Below are 16975 nucleotides of genomic sequence, written 5' to 3'. Positions count from 1 at the left end.
ATATATAAAATGTTCAGAGAGGACCTATCCAATTTCTAAAATACTACCTTTTATCTAATGAAAATATTGAAGCAAAAATACTTTCAACTTTTCCTTTAATTTTGAATTCTTCTGCCTAAGTGATTTAGTTTCATGCTTTAAGTTTACGTTTCCTGTTGAGTTTATTTTAAAATTAGCATATTTAATATTATTCACTATAGTTGTTGGAAGCACCACCCCACTGTAAAAAAGATACGATTAAAAACATTTAGCTACAATTTACAGTATACGTTTTTTGAGATTTTGTTTTTTTTTTCTTTTCAATTGCGTTATAATAGAAAAATATTTTTGTAGTTGTTTTCAATGCTTAAGCTTTTGCACTATTACAAAGTATTACTCTTGCTATTGGGCTTAAGAGATAAATAAATTGATATTAGGTAAATAATAAATTGTATTAAGTATTTATGTAATAATAATTAAGACTTAAGTGTTAGACAAAAAAGCTGTTTGGAAGAAACAAATTAACAAATTTTCCACAAAAAATTAATATGCGCTGGCTGCTTCTCATTTTGATTTTTCGCGTGCTCTTCACGCTCTGCCAACGTTTCTTCTTCATTTCTTTGTACGCTAGTTTTTCAAGCCTAAATACTAATTATAATTGTACGTCGTGTGTGTGTGTGTGTGTGTTTAAGTGAAGCAGTTAACACCGTTTAGTAGCCATCAATGGCCTCCTCGTCGAGTTGCGCCTCCAGCCGCTCCTCCTCTTTGGCTTTGCGTCGTTGTATGCAGGGCATGAATGCCCAAAGGCTGGCACCCGCAAGCAGCGTCAGCCCCAAGGCATGGAAGAGCGGATTGTAATCGTTGACAACTTCGATCCAGAAGTTGCACAACGGCGGACCAACCAGCTGCAATATGCCATTGACGAATAAGCTAATGCCATAAGACGAAGTCAGACGCTCCGTGCCCAGCATATCCGCCATGATAACCGCTGTGATGCCCACATAAATGCCCGAGGCGAGACCGAAGAGTGCGCACCAGAAGCAAACGCTGCCATAACTATAGGCAAACGGCAGCAGCGCCAGCGACAGCCCAGATATAGTTAGTCCGCCCACAAAGTACCAGGTCTTGGGTATGAAACCCATGTCCGACAACGCCGAGCCGCCAATGCGTCCTATCAGATCCGTTGCCGAGACTACGGACAGCAAGTAGGCGGATAAAGACTTGTCAAAGCCGCGCGCCAGACCGAAGCTGGGCAGCAGTATGATAAAGTTGGTATAGCTGATGGCATTTGTGGAATTGGAGATGAGTATGACGAGGTACATGGGATCCTTAAGCAAGCTCAAATCGAAGAATTTGGTGCGTGGTGGTTCGGCTGGCTTGCCATCCGCTGGCGCATCTCCAGCTGCTCCAGTGATGCTTTGCTGTGCTGTAGTTTCCGCTGCGCCTGCAGCGCTGCTGCCCGCTGAACGCAGCGACAAATGCGATGAAAACTCCTTGGGCTGAAAGCTCAGTGTGCTGCCATGATATGGCGTGCTTATATACAAAAAGCTGCTCGTGGAAGGTGAACGCTTGGACAGACGATTGCGCGAGGCATTGCGTTGGGTTAACTTATTGGAGCTGGAGCGTCCTTCGGGCACAGCATAGAGCGATGACTGCGAGTTGAGTTGGCCCGGCGTAAATGTTTGATTGCGTTGTGGCAAGCGGACGGGCGTGCTAATCTTGCGTGTGCGTGGCTGGAACTCATCGCCTGGCTTGGCATAGCTCTGCACCACCGCTGCCGAGGCGCTGCGCACAAACTGCTGCTTGTCGTCATCGTCGGGCAGATAGAGCGGCGATGGTGGTGAATTATACGAAAGCAGCTGCTTCTCCGCATTGTGATCTGCACTCGGCGTTGTCTCGTCCACATTTTCAAACTTCATCACTATGCCCACATCCTCCTCCTCGGGTATATCGTCCAGCGCTTGGCGTGCACGTGGCACGCGCACCATATGCTGCTCCACAGGCTCGTAGAAAAGTGCGCCCACCAGCACATTAAGAGTAATGCCGCCCATTATTAAGCAAGAGCCACGATAGCCATAGGTCTCCAGCAGCCAGCGCAGCACAGGCGGCAGTATGATGCTGCCCAGGGCGCTGCCTGATATGCATAGTCCATTGGCCAAGCCGCGCCACTTGACAAAGTATGACGTCACTATGTAGACGGTGGGCGGAAAGGATAAACCAGCGCCAATGCCCACCAGCACGCCATAGCTGCAAGCATAGTTGAGTTAAATACACGTTTATAAATTAAAACAAGTCATCAGGCTAACCTTATGTACAAATAGCCCAAGGATGAGGCCCAAAAGGAGAGTATCATGCCCAGCGAGGCGGAGACGGCGCCAATCAACGTCACCGTGCGATAGGAATACTTTACTGAAAGAATACTTGAAACGGGTCCTGGTGGCATAACAAATGAAACACATTAGCTTATGAAAAATACATTTCATTTATATTCACTTACCCAGTGAGCTGTACAGAAAGTAACACAACGCCGGTATCCAGGAGGCCTTTGTTGATGTTGTGTCGAATGCCTGCGTGAATTCTATGAAGAGCACACCAAAGCTTTTGATTGTGCCCGGGATAAGTATGTTGGTCAGGCAGGCGCCAAACAGCACCAGCCAACCCCAGCCGCCGTCTGGCGGCACCAAATCGTAGTCATCATCGTCATCCTTTTTATTTAACAGGTTTACTGTAAATTGAAATTAAAATATTATATATAGAATTATTCATTACACATTTTATTCATACATATGCATTCATTCATATACTTCAATATAAAGTGTACAAATATATAATTTTTTCTTTATTTCTTAAACTGGATTTAATTCCCAAATGCCCAATATTAAAAATGCTAATTTAAAAGTCTTGTGACAGCCAATAAATTGTAAACAAGAATATAAATCATTTCGAGACATACTATATACATATATTGTATACTTTTAGCTGATTTATTATTTTATTTCTATAGGTACAATATTCAGTTTTAATTTGAGTTTTCTTTTTGATGAAGTATCAAAATTTTAAAGTATAATTATAATTTTTTTAAAATATCTCACAACTTTTCTTTTTATACATTTTTTTAAATTTAATTTAGTTTTAATAGATTTGAAACACGTTTTTCTAGCAACTTTAGATCATTGATTGATTGTTTGCCTTGATTAGATAACAGTAAAAGTAATGCAATATTTTTTATGCAATAACATTATTTGTAGAATTTCAAGTTGTTGAGTTTCAAGTGTGAATAAGCTCGCTGCAATTAATTTTCAAGCACCAAAAGCAAAGGCTACGCATATCTTATCTCGACTGGCTCCAAGCTACGACCACGAATGATCCCTGAGATCTTGTGGCTATAAAGTGGCACGCGTGTCCCACAAACAAACAGAAACACATTTGTTCAGTGGCTACGCTTACTTTACTATCTGGCCTGTGAAATGCGAAATACCGATGGGGAATAACTGATAAGAGGCATATTTATATATAAGGTCGAGCTAAGCCGGCATAAACTGACGACGTCAGCGATACGCATACCGAGGCCTTCAATGTGTATTCTTTTTATTTCTATTTGTTTAGCGATTTAGGTTGTCATCGTAGCGCGATTTTGTTAACTCTCGCTATATCTCTGTCTCTTCCTCTCTCTCTCTCTCCCCATGCGATATGAGCAACCAAAACGCGCATGGCGTGAATGAATTGGCGGCGTGGATAATGAATTTCTGTTGTCGATTACTAATGCCGTTAGTTTTTTTTTTTTAGCAGCGCAATCAGCTGAAAATTTAGTGAGCTACTTTGTATGCAACTGTACTTATTGTTTAGTTATTTTTAATAGTTTTCAATAAAAAGCTTTTCACACGTACTATGTAATTGGTTTTTTTTTATGATGAGTGATCAATCAGTATAAAACCCACGTCAATATAAATCAAAATAAATTTACATTTTCTATATCTTTAATTATTTAAAAACTACTTTTTGATTGATGTAAATCTAAATGTTTATGGCTATGCTTAGATTGTTATTAAGAGTGAACAATTTCTAAGCTTCAAATATATTTCTATAGCTTTTAACTAATTCAAGTTGAAGTTTTATTTGTATGCATATATTTTTGTTTAAAGTTTACTAACCTGTTTTATCACTAGTTTCTTTCGTAGTTCCATTTAATTTGAGTTCTTTGTTGTTTGATTTGTTTGCATTTTGTGTGTTTTTAACTTTTTCCTTATGCATTGTCTGTGGAAAAGATGGAATAGATATTCAAACATAGTTTGTTGTTAGATCAGTTTTTGTGCTTGGGGGATGAAAATTATTTATAGTATAGCATAAATATGTATGGCTACAGTAAAAATCAGGGTGGAAACATTATATGATGCTCAACTGGAAATTCAGCCTTCTACAATTTTCCACAGAAGAATAAAATCTTGTAACAAACAGTGTTGCAAAATTAAATAACTTAACTGAGTATTAAATGAGGCAGAGTATAACGACGTCATTTACAAAACATTTTAAAGAAGAGCAAAACAAAAACCCCCATGAAATTTCTGCAATAATAAGTGGAATAAAGAATAAACCCACATATTATATATATATATATATATATATATATTTCCTTTATATCTATTATACATAGTTAAATACATACATACATTTTCCTAATAAGAACTGTCAGCAAAGCGTGTTATTTATGATTTGCTAATCTGGGTTTATCGCTCGCTAAATGCCAAAACATGTTTCGTCATTAGAACAGTCGACTTATTATATATGTACACACAGACAATGCATATATACAAATAGACTCGAGTAGTCCGGAATTGTCACAGCCGCAGCAGCTGATAAAGACACGCGAGAGTACAAAATCCAATTCGGAATGAATGCTTGTTCAGTCCACACAAATCTGCCATGATCGTGCCACACGCAAAGATGATTCATTAATTAAGGATCATGCGCAATGCGCATATGTAAATATTTTTCATATTTAAACATAAATATGCACACACTATTTATATGTAAATAAATCAGCTGTCTGCGTAGATAATTTTGTGTTGTTTACATTTGCGTTGTCGCTAATGTTGAACTTGTAGCTATGGAGGGGGATATGGACTGTCCATGACGTCATAGTAGAAATTCCCAGAAGCAAAAGGCAAACAAAAGCAATTTGTTGATGCAGAAATAATAATAATGCGTTGTTGAGATCTTTGATGAGTATATTGACTTTAGCTTTGAGTAGGAAGCAATGTAAAATTGAAAAGTTGACATAGAACATAAATCATATGACATTTTTGTAAATTGTGTTTAACTCAAGTTCTTAATTAAAAATTGTTTTTAAATGTCAATGTTTGTGTACTTTCTAAAATCAACAACGATTGTTGCCCTCTAGTATTGAAGGTCATTCGCCTTGGAGTTTTTATTAATAAAAAATTAAATAAAAGCAATAAAAATAAATACTTTGCCGATCATCAATGTTACAAATTAAAATTCAAATTCAATTGGGCGCCTCAAATTGCAGCGTATTGAAAACAATTACAGATATACTCATGTTCGTATGTATATATTCAATAGAAATAAATACGAGGTCGTGGTTTGATTGTTGTTATGCGAGTCTTTCCACTATAGATATCTATATGTACATATATCGTATAATGGGCGACGTCACGCCCAATGGTCAGCGTTCCAATTTGTGTCGCGTTGATCATTCAGAGCAGCGCTCAATTATTGGGAATTGTGTAAATAACTAATTTAAATTGTTTTCGTTTTTTCCGCTAACTATTTGTTTAAATACGCAAATTAAGCTTAAGACTATTGACCGGCCTACAATGTAGAAAGTATTTCTCCAATGCCAACTTCAATTGTAATATCGTAAGATGCTAAAATAAATGTAGTTTAAGCTACGCTTACTTCATCAACTATAGTACAACTGCATAAAGTACAAATACTTGTTTATAAAGAGCTATTAATACATTTAAATTGCAGATATGAAGCATCTACTTTAAGTCATATTCCACTTCCGCTTCCGTTAAATGCACACAACTGCCATAAATATCGATCATGTTTTGCTGACGTCTATCGATTAATAGTTGTAACGGCTGTAAATATTTGAATAAACACAATTGCCGAACACACAAGTACGTAAATGTCTGTTAAATAATAAAAGCACAAATTGTTTGCACACTTCGTTGCCGTCATAAATTACGTACACATGTATGTATGTAATGTGTATAAGGTAGTAATAATTTAAGCTAGTGAGAAATGAAACAGCTGCTTTCCATCAAAATGACCTCAAAAACTTACTGCCGACTTTGAACCCCATCAATGTCAATTGGGTGAGAATAAAAACTTTAAAAAATTAGCAGCCAATTGTTCATGGCAAAATTAATTCCCTTAAAACAGCAGTTGTAGCGAGAGACAGAAATATTTACTAGTATGAAAGTGCGTTTTATGCTCGAATTACTTGTTGCTAATTGCTGATAAAAAAAATCTGTTTATAATAACTACAACTAGACATTGCTCATATTTACATGTGCATACATACATATTTATTTATGTATTTATTTAATGACGTGTGTAGACTTGTTAAATTCGCAGTACAGAGATTAAGTCGTAGTTGGTAGCAAACAAAAACAACATTTAGGGCGGTCAGATAAGCAAGCAGAGTAATCGAGGAATTTCATACATAGGCCTGCTTGTCTGTAGATAAACAAGAGAGAGAGAAAGAGAGTGAGTGGGAGAGCGACCGCGTATTAATGAAAAACAGCTGCGTCGGCGTAGATAAAGAATATTTGCCAGCTGCAAGGTGCAATATTTTGTGTAGAGATAACCTACTTAAATATGTACATACACATGTATGCTTGTTTGTATGTGGTTTAACAGGTAACAGCTCGGATTCAGGTGCAGACTTGTTGACGACGATGAGACAATGCGTTTGTCTGCTTCAAATACACAGGAAAAACGTATTATTGGAAATATCGCATTCAATAAACAATTAACAGTGAGTGACCGAAGCAATTAGTAAGTCTGCATGGAAATGGAACACAGACAAAGCGAACGCAAGACAAAAGACTTCCCGACAGCTGTGATTGATAGGCTAAGTCATCGCTCTTTCTCTCTCTCTCTCTCTCTCTTGCTCTGGCGCACCCACACAGGCGATCGGCAATAACAGCATCGATAACAGTGCTTAAAAGCTTATCTAAATACGCTGTTAACTCTTTGGAGGGCACAATTACATCACATTGCGTGCGTTTTATTTATGAGCTGATAACAGCAATACAAACCCTACATTTGCACAAAGTAACGGCAAGTGTTTGCTGTTTGCCGCGCCCCAAAAAGCAAAAATATCAATCATTGTACACTTGTCTATAGCAATAATTAATTTGACCAATAGAGCACAGCGTCGTTAATGTTAATGACTTTTGCATATACGAATATACACAATCAGGCATGTGTGTAGGTGCAAATGCGTAATAAATATAATATTTGTTAACAAATTACTGCGAATTGTTGTTTGTCTGCGCAACACAAAAATTGATGAATAAGCTAGAAAATTTCACAGCTGCTGTGCATGTACAGTTAAACTGTCTGGACTTTAGAGTCATTGCCTTTGTTTTGATTGCTTTAAAAAAGCAATTTCTTAAAAAATAGATATAGTTGTAAGTATATATATATATGTATGTATATTTTGTTTTTTTGTGTAAAATCAAATGGCAACATTGACCTAGTTTTATTTACTACGCACTCTAAAGCCAAAAAAATACGCTAGAGCCAACAAGTACAGCAGCAAACTTACATGCATACATATTTATGTATGTATGTATATGTATTGAGATACAACAACAACAACAGCGCCGCCCCCCACTAACACACTGACATTTATGCTACTCGCGCGACTGTTGCTGCTGACTTTTGTATGTCGGGGCCGGGGCCTGTTTGGGACGTGCAAGCAGTAACGTACTATCAACACTTCTCACTTTTGCTACTAATATTACTATTTATTTATATGTACATATGCATGTTTGTTTGCATGTTTTTAGTAAACAAGGTATCGCTATTGTTATCACGTCACTCACTTCGACGCCCACAAATTCAAATCTTTTGCAGCAGCAGCAACACATGATAGCAACAACTATAAAAACAAACGCAAAAACAACAAAACACAACCAATGAAAAACATGGAAAATAAGAATGAAACGCAACAAAAGCTTTTGTGACTTTGCTTTTTGTGTGCATTAATTGTATCTTGGCTGTTGTTGTTGTTATTGTAGTTCATCGCCCTTGACGCGTTGCGCTGCAGCTGCCTTGCCAGCAGGGGATCGGAACCGGGGCCTGTGTAAGGTGTGGGGGCTGAAGCTGAGAGGCAAGTCTATAATGTCTTTTTTGTTTTTGCCCACGTTGTGTATGCGTCAGCTGTTCTTTTTTTGTGTGAAACACACTCACCTTAAATTTATTTGTTTAGCTATGTAAATTCGTCCTGAGCAAGGCGGGTTTAACACACACAAGCTTGCAGCACACACACACACTCACACCGATGATGCACATGCACACTAGCATACACAAACACAGATAATATACTGACGCACGTTTTTTGCACGTTTTATAATAATGGATTTTGTTGTTGTGTTTTTATCGCGTTGCGTTTGTTACATGACATCTGGTCAGTTTGATTGCGATAATTATAAAATTACTAAATATTGTTTATTAGCTACACTATGTACACAGTTATACACGTATTTTTTGGTTTCAGAATTATATATACAAAAACAAATCTCGAAAAACGAAAGTCCGTCCTCGTCTTTCACGCGCACACCTACACCGCCACCCTCATGTAGACGTGGAAAAAAAACGACTGATTTGTTTAAAACAAAAAGAGCAACAAAAACAGCCAGCATCGATGTGAATAAACATAAAAACAAAATCGTGCGAGCAGAGCAACAACAGAAATGTGCAAGTGCGAGAGAGATGCAAGTAATGCAACAAACTAGCGAGTATCATCTAATATAGTATTGTGTGAGCGAGAGATCCGATAACATTTTTCTCGCGTACATCGATAAAAATTATACAAGTTTCGATATATCAAAACACTTCACAGCACAATTTGAAAACAGAACGTTAAATAACGATCAATTACATGTAAATTTATGGAATTCAAATTCAAATTACGATGCCTGTTGTGGATAAACATTGATTTTTATTGAAAGTAAAATGACAAGCTACAATTGCATACAACTTACTGTTGAATTGCAAGAATGTCAGTGTTAGTTAGTATATATATATTACGTTTGTTTTAAAGATTCAATACTGTACATTGCACACAATGGCTTCGATGGCACCACAGACAATGTACTGTCAGTATCACTATCACTTTGATTTTCAACTCGATATTAAAAAGATGCATTTTGTAGAATTCAACCCAAGGTAGCCAGATGCTTGTTTGTGCCAACGGCGCCGGGCGGAGCATCATTAGCTACACAAGTGGGTATGGCGCTGGACCATTTGCCGTTCTTCATGCACTTGAGGACCTTGGAGCCACGCAGCTCGAGGCCAGCATCGCAGGTGAATGTGATGCTCTCGCCGATGGCGTAATAGAACTTAACGGAGGACATGCGACCGCTGATGGCGGTGCCGGGATATGAACAAGCCTGCACACATTTGGGCAATGTGCCCGACCAGCGTCCGTTGTCCTGACAGGCGATAATCGGCTGCCCTTGCATCATGTACTCCTGGTTGCAATTAAATTGCACAACATCGCCGGCACGATACGGTGCCGAGCCCTGTGCGTAACCGTTTTGCGGTGCGGTCGGATTATCGCATTGCACTTCGACACATGTGGGAAACGGTGTCGACCATTCGCCCGTGGGCAAACAGATGACCTCTGACTGGCCACGCAATCCGTAACCCGAGGAGCACGAGAATGCCGCACGCCCGCCCACCTCGCGCGACAACACGGAGACGCGCGGTGAGCTAACATTGTTTGGCATTAACGGTATATCGCCGCACTCCACGCTCTCACAAACCGGCAACAGTGCGCTCCAATTGCCACTGGGTAAGCAAAACAGCTCAGATGCGCCAATCAGCGAGTTGCCATTGGAGCAGGACAACAGCACGCGTGTGCTAAGCTTGGTATCATTCGTACTGACGATCAGACCACGCCGTATAGGTATTTCCGGACAATTAATGGTCTTGACTACCACATCAACCGAGTGCTCATGCCGCGCCGGCGTCATGCACGAGAATGCCCCCGAATCCTCAGCCACTGCATCGACTATGGTTAGGCGATACTCCAATGTCGAATCACGTCCTACATCATCATCAGTTACCCAGCCCTCCGTGTAATTTCTAAATTAACACAAGTTAAATTAATAAAATCACAATTGAAATTCACTTATCACTCACTTCTCAGTATGGCTAACATTCCACTTGGGATTGCCAAAACGTCGCATCCACAAGCACTCCATGTGCAGCGTTGTGCCCGGATATACAATCAGCTTGCCATCATTGCTCTGTGCTATAGGACCGTTCTGATGTCGAAACAATATGGTGGGTGCCTTCTCCACTGTAAAAGGCACATATATTTGTATAAATTTAAAGAAAGTTGTGGAAAGGCTGTGGGCTACGTACTGGCATAATCATTCTCCTGATTGAGACCCGAGCAAATGGGCTTGGTGTTGGTCCACTCCGAGTGTATGCAGGTGCGCTCATGACTGCCCATCATGGAGAACTTGCCAATGTCAACACATCTAAAAGCGGGAAGTTTTATTTATAAAGTACATTTTTTGTTGCCCAATAATCACCTAGAGATAATAGTAGCGCCTGGTGGAAACTCCACGATATCTTCACGGATTTCCAGATCATTATAAAAGCTCACCACATTGGCCTCGTTGTTACGGAACAAGCACGTGCCGTTCTCTGTGTGCGAGCGATAAAAGTGAACTCTAAGGCAATCCCAAGTCATACTGAAAACCTACCGCAGTTAAAGGAACGTCCAACCCACTGTCCATTGTCGCAGATAATACGCCAAGTCTGACGATCGCCTGCCGCATTGGGTATGCAGTTGAAGAAGATCTCAGTGCCGCTTTCATAAATTCCATCCTCCACATGGTCAGGATTTCTGCGAGATTATAACGAGTGTACTCTGATTGCTAATCAGCAAGTTATGCCGCACTCACTTGTAAACCAAGGCGCCATCTGTTAGACTGGGATGTCCGCACATCGCGTGATCTTCATGTTCATCTGTATTGTTGCCGTCGTGATGATTCTCATCTAGCTCGTTATGCTCCTGCTTGTTATGCTCCAACTTGGCGGGTGTGGGTGTGGCATGTTCCAGCTCCTCGCGTGACTTACGCAACCCTGTCTCGCAGTGCACGTTGGGAGGCGTTAGCACACCCTTGTGGCAAGACATCTCAATGGGATTGGCATTGGTGGAGAGCTCGCAGCGCACATGTACAGAGCTGCCATGACCAATGGTCAGACCAGCGCGATAACCGCCCTGAGAGTGAAAGAGAATAGTGAGAATTTGCTGTTGGGAGACTAACTGGTGGGCTTGCCTCATAGATGACGCCAGGCATGTTGGGCAGCGTACAGGGCACTGAGGTGCACTCAGAGAAGGCATTCACTGACCAGGAACCATGCGCGCAACGCAGCTGGGCAGATCCCTGAAAAGCATTTCGTTTAATTTATATATCAACAATAAAACATTCTTTATGCTCGATCGAGCTCACCTGTGTATTGAAGCCATCCTCACATTCGAGTGTTATAAACTCATTCGATTGTATTTCCTCGTAGGTGGACAATGGCGTTAATGAAGGCTTATCGCTTAGTTGCTTGGTATGCGGTTCCACTTTGTAGTACTGGCCATGCTCTACGGCGGGCACTAGACACGGCGCAGACATACACTTGGGCAGTTCGGGCTTCCAAATACCGCGTATGCAACGCGCCGTGGCATTCTCTCCCTTGATGTTCAGCTTGAAGCCTGCATTGCATTCCAGCTGCAGCATAATGCCGACGGCTGTGCGTCCTGGCACCTTGCCTGGACGTACAGTGGTAATGTTGGCAAAGGAGTCCCAATCGAGTTCCTCGCAGGGTCCACGCAGACGCTTACCATTTCCACCGCCTGCCGCTCCAGTCTTGCCGACGTCGTCACTGCTGTCCACATCGGCCGTATCCGGCAAACTCGCGGAGGAGGGTGGCGCCGAAGAGATGCTTCCGCTGCCGCTGCGCTTGCGTCGTCGTCGCACTATTTGCGATTTGAGCTGATCGATCAAAGCCTTGCTGCGACTGAGACGTGCTGTATTGGTATCCCGACTATGTATTAAGGGCGCCTCATTGGAGTTTTGCTCAGATTGCCAGCGACTGCTATAACGTGATGCCTGATGTATGTTGGGCATGGGCACCGTGGCCACTGCCTCATGGTATTCATTCTCATCCGCATACTCATCGCCTTCGCCCGCATTGCGCCACTTTTGCGTTGCCTTGTGCATCATTACCAGCTCCGGATTGTTATACTGATTGTACCAGCGACCATCCTGCACATGTGAGTTCTTATACAGTCTATCATGTCCCAGCATCTTGCGCACATAGCGCTGATAGCGCTCCTTGATCTTCTGATAGTATTTGGAGTAGGCTAAATCAATGTCCGAGGGACTAGTATTTGCACTGCGTCGCTGGCGCTGCAAACTGTGCGCCTGCTCCAGCTGATGTTCCTGATGCTCTCTTAATTGTCGCTGCAGTTCACGCTGTCGTCGCAGCAAATAAACAGAACGCAGCTGGCGTAGATCAAGTGATCGACGACGACGTCGGCGATTCCAGCGCAGACGCGGATGCTGGCCCAGCAGACACTGTGGCAAGTCGAGCGGACGCCATTTGCCGCCCACGCAAGTTGCACCAGGTGGACCCACCTGTTAAGTAATTAAATGTGTTGTCAATAAAAAAAAGCTGTTATTCAACATTTCGATTATTTTTATCCTTTCGATAAGAATTGCATATGCAAACTTTAAAAATTGATCAGTGTTGTCAAATAAGCAAAAAACCATTCGATAATTTAGATAGCAATTGTGAAATGTATTTCAAATTTATCGAGTTCTATCAAAATGAAAGCTGTGTTTAAATATGTGCATTATTTCATAATTAAAATAGTTAGCAACAAAAGTGAAGCTTACCTCTAGCACGTAGCCCTTATCGCAATCGTACATGATCTGCTTGTTGTTGACAATCTTCTTGACATATGGCCTATAATCGTAGAGACCCATGTTGCCCACGAGCAGCACCTTGCCGTGTGGTATATAGCCCGGGAATGAGCAGAAGACCTCCTCGCACTTGGGCGTCTCTCCAGTCCAATTGCCAAAGGAACAGGTAAGCACATAATCATGCGGGTCGGTAATATCCTTGCCCTCGGGACTGACCAGCTTGAAGCCATCCTTGCACTTGAAGCGCGCCTTCATGCCATGCTCCGTTTTTGGCGCCATAACCATGCCATGCTTGGGTGGGCGTGGCATGCTCTTGCATCTAGCGGGCACACAACGCGGTATAATGCTCCAGGTCCCATTGTTGCAAGTAGGTGGACTTAAGAGCGATACTGGAAACTCGTAATTCTCATCGCACTTGACCTCCAGCGCGGTGCCATGTTTGACCTTCTCCACGCCACCTAAGATCTGCGTGGGCGATTGTGTGGTGGTCGTGGTACTGGGCGCAATAATTGTGGTTCCATTTTCATCGGTGATGATCTCAATTGCTGTGACAACGCCTTGAGATATTGTGGGCACCACACAAGGTGCCAGACATTCCGGTAAAACGTTGCGCCAGCGCCCATCAATTTGGCAGACACTCGAGCCCTGACCATTGATCAACATTTCCGGCTGACAGCGAAATATAATGCTTGCGCCCAGTCCCGTGCCCGCCTCAATGTTCTCAATCCAACCATTGTACAGCACGCCCGGATGTCCACAGTTTATTTCTATAGCATGTAGTGTGGGAGTGCGTAAAATAGATAGTTGGATATATAGGGAGTTTCAGCTTACCTTTGCAACTGGGCACAGTGCCACTCCACTTGGCGCTCGCTCCACAGCGACTGGAGCTTTCACCCACGAGCGTGTAGCCGTAACGACATTCATAGCTCACCACCGAATTGTAGGCCAATGTGGTATAGGTTGCTTTGCCATTCTTTGGATTTTCGGGTGTAGGACAGACAACAGATGTAACCACTGAGAAAGCAAACAAATTATGCAAACAAACAAATGTATAATTATTATATTATAATACAGGTCTCAATTTATAAATTTAAATGCTGAATATATTTCATAAATAATTTAACACTCATCAGCGCTTTTGTTGTTTAGCATTTTAGCTTTTGTCTAACAATAAATTATTTGTTATAATTTTAGAATCTTGAAATTCTTATAAATAGACGTGATTTTAATCGAAATTATCAATCGCGAAAATAGTCGCGGTCGATATATATGCCCGGCTAGCTCAGTCGGTAGAGCATGAGACTCTTAATCTCAGGGTCGTGGGTTCGAGCCCCACGTTGGGCGAGTATTAACTTTTTTTCTTCTTTATCAAAATTAAAAAAATATTTATACTAAAATTAATTTAATTTTAATTGCATTGATATAATGATAATATAATAACTGTACTTAAAAACATTTTGAAATTGTATAGTCGTTTTTATGTTTCTCATGAAGTTTAATATAAACTTTAGAAAACAGCATGCTGAATTTAAAATCTAATTTTTTCCTAAACTGCCTTCAGCCAATTTCTTTTTTCAATTATTTTTTAATGGAAAGCATATGGAATATCTTTCCGAACCCAAGTTACCACAAATCTTAGAAAAAAAAACCACAAGTACCTTTCAAATAAAACAACTGGGGGTTTGGCTTAAGATTTGTGGTAACTTTTATTTATTCGATTAACATTCGTAAATAGGCCAACAACAACAACGTTTTGAGTAAAATTTTAACAATTTGTTGTAATCTTTTGTTAATTGATTAAGTGTAGATATTTTTGTTTAGGTTAATGCTAAGTTGCTTTGAATGCAGAACGTCTTTTATTTATATAATTGATTTAATTTCTTTTGACTTTGAGCATTATTTAACTTGGGATCGGAACAAAGTACGTGTTAATTTGTAGGGAAGCTTGGGCTTAGGACAACGATGCTTGGGTAGTGGTTGCATTTTCGTTATCCGCTTTGGTGGATTAATAAATAAAAAGTTATAAGAATTTCGGTTATGTAAATCATAAAAAGACTGAATACTTACACACACAAGTGGGCAGCTCCTTGGGAGTCCAGGAGCCATCGGACTGACAGTAGCGCTCATATTTGCCAACCAGCTCATAGCCGTTGCCACAATTGTAGGTGATCTTGCAGCCAAAAGTGTAACATTCGCCCGCATGCCAGCCATTAGCCGGATCCGGCGGCTGACCACAAGATCGAGCTGGCAATAGACCAAGAAGCAGAGTTACTAACAAAGTAAAAGAGTCAAAACATGTAAGAGAACTTACGTTCGCATTGAATATCCGGTCCATACCAGCTGGCTTGGTTATCTATGGCCAGACACTTGGCACGTGGAAATCCGTTGGTTACATAGCCCGTATGGCAATGATACTGCACTGTAGAATCCAAATCAAAAGTCTCCTGCTCCGGCAAGGCAGAATTTCTGGCGTGCTCGATCTGTGGCGGCTTTAAACAGTAAACTGTGCATGGAAAAGTTTTATCTGTAGTTTGCATTTATTAAATTTATTGAAGCCAACTTACTATTCTGCTTGCAGGCTGGCTCCGCGCCCGCCCAGTTGCCATCGGCTTGGCAGAGGCGACTCTGCAGACCGACCACGTGGTAGCCATGGGGGCAGCTGTAGGATGCTCGAGCGCCAAAGTGTCGACCAGCTACAGTGACTTGACCTAGACTGGGCTGCGCCAGCTCTGGACACTCGCGATCTGTAATAATAATAAATAATAAATTGTATATAACTTTTAATTGATTCAGAACAATCTAGTAAAGTTGATGCATGTAAATAATTTTTTTGGAATTATCAAACACAATATGTGTGCTTATATATTTCTGTTGTTATAAATAGTTTCAAAAATAAATGTCCAACTTGGATTACATTGAAACAATATATTATAAAACATACATATATAAAATATTTAAAAAATATGTACATATAATTCAAACTCCCAGCTCACCTGGTTTAATGCATGAGTTGCCGCAGACGCCATCGCACAAGCATTTCTTCTTCTTGCTCTTGCAGTCCTCATCCGACGAGCATTTGCGCAAACATTTTTGTCCCAGCAGCGTGGCCTGCTCCTCATCTCGCGGACACTCCGTGGATGGTGAATTGCGTGGATTCTTATAGATGCGTCCATCATCTGACTCAAGCGATTCGCTCTCATCCCAGTCATCATCATCGTCGTCCTGTTGCGGTATTTCCGTAGTGGTTACCAAGCTGCCATTTGTCGTTGGCACGCAGCTGACTGCAAACACGAAAAGCAGAAAGAGTAAACCATAAGGGCCAATAATAATGTCAGCTGTCAGTCATAGCCCCCCACACTTTCGTTTTGTGTTGATTTGTTTTGATTCCACGCTTCTTGTTGTGTTTTTGGTTTGTCACACTTGCGCGCACTCAAAAACATTGACCCATTTCCCTTTTGGTCCAGCCGTCATTTGGTCTCAGCTTTTGGGACCTGCGCACTCTAAACTTTGCTTATATAACCCAGACGCATATACATTTTTCGTTCGGTCAAAGCTCAAAAATCATCTAAATTTTCTAAAATTTGCCCACCACAATTGTTCTTAGTATATAATCTAAGCTGTTTTTTCACCTTTGTAGAGCAATAACGTCGTTATCAGACACTGCAGCAGCAAACGATTCATCTTTGTTCAAGTTTTAAATTCAAATTGCTTTTGGCTTCAACTGCTTTTTATCGTTTTTATTGCCGACTTTACTTTTCTAGCATTTTAATTATTTTGTTAAGGTTTTTGTGCTAATTTTTAGC

The 16975-nt window shown here is 40.9% G+C and overlaps 2 protein-coding genes and 1 non-coding gene across 4 annotated transcripts; 1 reads left to right on the top strand and 2 right to left on the bottom strand.

Annotated features, from left to right (window-relative positions):
- Positions 1-3: 3 nt before the first annotated feature.
- Positions 4-8837, bottom strand: LOC108594344 (monocarboxylate transporter 13). Its single transcript, XM_017979498.2, has 5 exons — positions 8428-8837; positions 4131-4233; positions 2477-2704; positions 2286-2412; positions 4-2226 (listed from the first exon to the last, which is right to left on the bottom strand). Exons 2-5 carry the CDS (start codon positions 4228-4230, stop codon positions 690-692), a joined length of 1992 nt encoding a protein of 663 aa, XP_017834987.1. The 5' UTR covers positions 4231-4233; positions 8428-8837; the 3' UTR covers positions 4-689.
- A 327-nt stretch (positions 8838-9164) lies between these two features.
- Positions 9165-16962, bottom strand: LOC108604254 (protein lev-9). 2 transcript variants are annotated; one of them, XM_017993641.2, is made up of 15 exons: positions 16802-16962; positions 16166-16453; positions 15737-15916; positions 15484-15675; positions 15240-15416; positions 14004-14186; positions 13146-13939; positions 11709-12884; positions 11535-11642; positions 11157-11476; positions 10956-11098; positions 10782-10896; positions 10609-10727; positions 10384-10543; positions 9165-10326 (listed from the first exon to the last, which is right to left on the bottom strand). In XM_017993641.2, exons 1-15 carry the CDS (start codon positions 16851-16853, stop codon positions 9396-9398), a joined length of 4938 nt encoding a protein of 1645 aa, XP_017849130.1. In that variant the 5' UTR covers positions 16854-16962; the 3' UTR covers positions 9165-9395. The 2 variants fall into 2 exon arrangements, with proteins under 2 accessions (XP_017849130.1, XP_017849139.1); XM_017993650.2 differs by lacking the exons at positions 9165-10326; positions 10384-10543; positions 10609-10727; ... (5 more) ...; positions 13146-13939; positions 14004-14186 and adding an exon at positions 14862-15167 and having other exon boundaries at positions 16802-16944.
- Trnak-cuu lies at positions 14444-14516 on the top strand. The gene has a single exon. It is a non-coding gene; the product is annotated as a tRNA-Lys (tRNA).
- Positions 16963-16975: the final 13 nt, after the last annotated feature.

The sequence above is a fragment of the Drosophila busckii genome, chromosome 2L (genome assembly GCF_011750605.1).
Source record: "Drosophila busckii strain San Diego stock center, stock number 13000-0081.31 chromosome 2L, ASM1175060v1, whole genome shotgun sequence".
Lineage (NCBI taxonomy): Eukaryota > Metazoa > Arthropoda > Insecta > Diptera > Drosophilidae > Drosophila > Drosophila busckii.
This window is presented reverse-complemented; position numbering and strand designations above follow the sequence as displayed.

What these genes read in the sequence shown, in the direction of transcription:
- LOC108594344 (XM_017979498.2), bottom strand. Translation starts at nt 4,230, where the DNA reads ATGCATAAGGAAAAAGTTAAAAACACACAAAATGCAAACAAATCAAAC. An exon ending in AGAAACTAGTGATAAAACAG is followed by an intron (nt 2,705 to 4,130) that starts GTTAGTAAACTT and finishes TTCAATTTACAG; the next exon opens with TAAACCTGTTAAATAAAAAG. An exon ending in CTTTCTGTACAGCTCACTGG is followed by an intron (nt 2,413 to 2,476) that starts GTAAGTGAATAT and finishes TTATGCCACCAG; the next exon opens with GACCCGTTTCAAGTATTCTT.
- LOC108604254 (XM_017993641.2), bottom strand. Translation starts at nt 16,853, where the DNA reads ATGAATCGTTTGCTGCTGCAGTGTCTGATAACGACGTTATTGCTCTAC. An exon ending in ACCGGATATTCAATGCGAAC is followed by an intron (nt 15,417 to 15,483) that starts GTAAGTTCTCTT and finishes GTCTATTGCCAG; the next exon opens with CTCGATCTTGTGGTCAGCCG. An exon ending in TGCCTGGCGTCATCTATGAG is followed by an intron (nt 11,477 to 11,534) that starts GCAAGCCCACCA and finishes TTTCACTCTCAG; the next exon opens with GGCGGTTATCGCGCTGGTCT.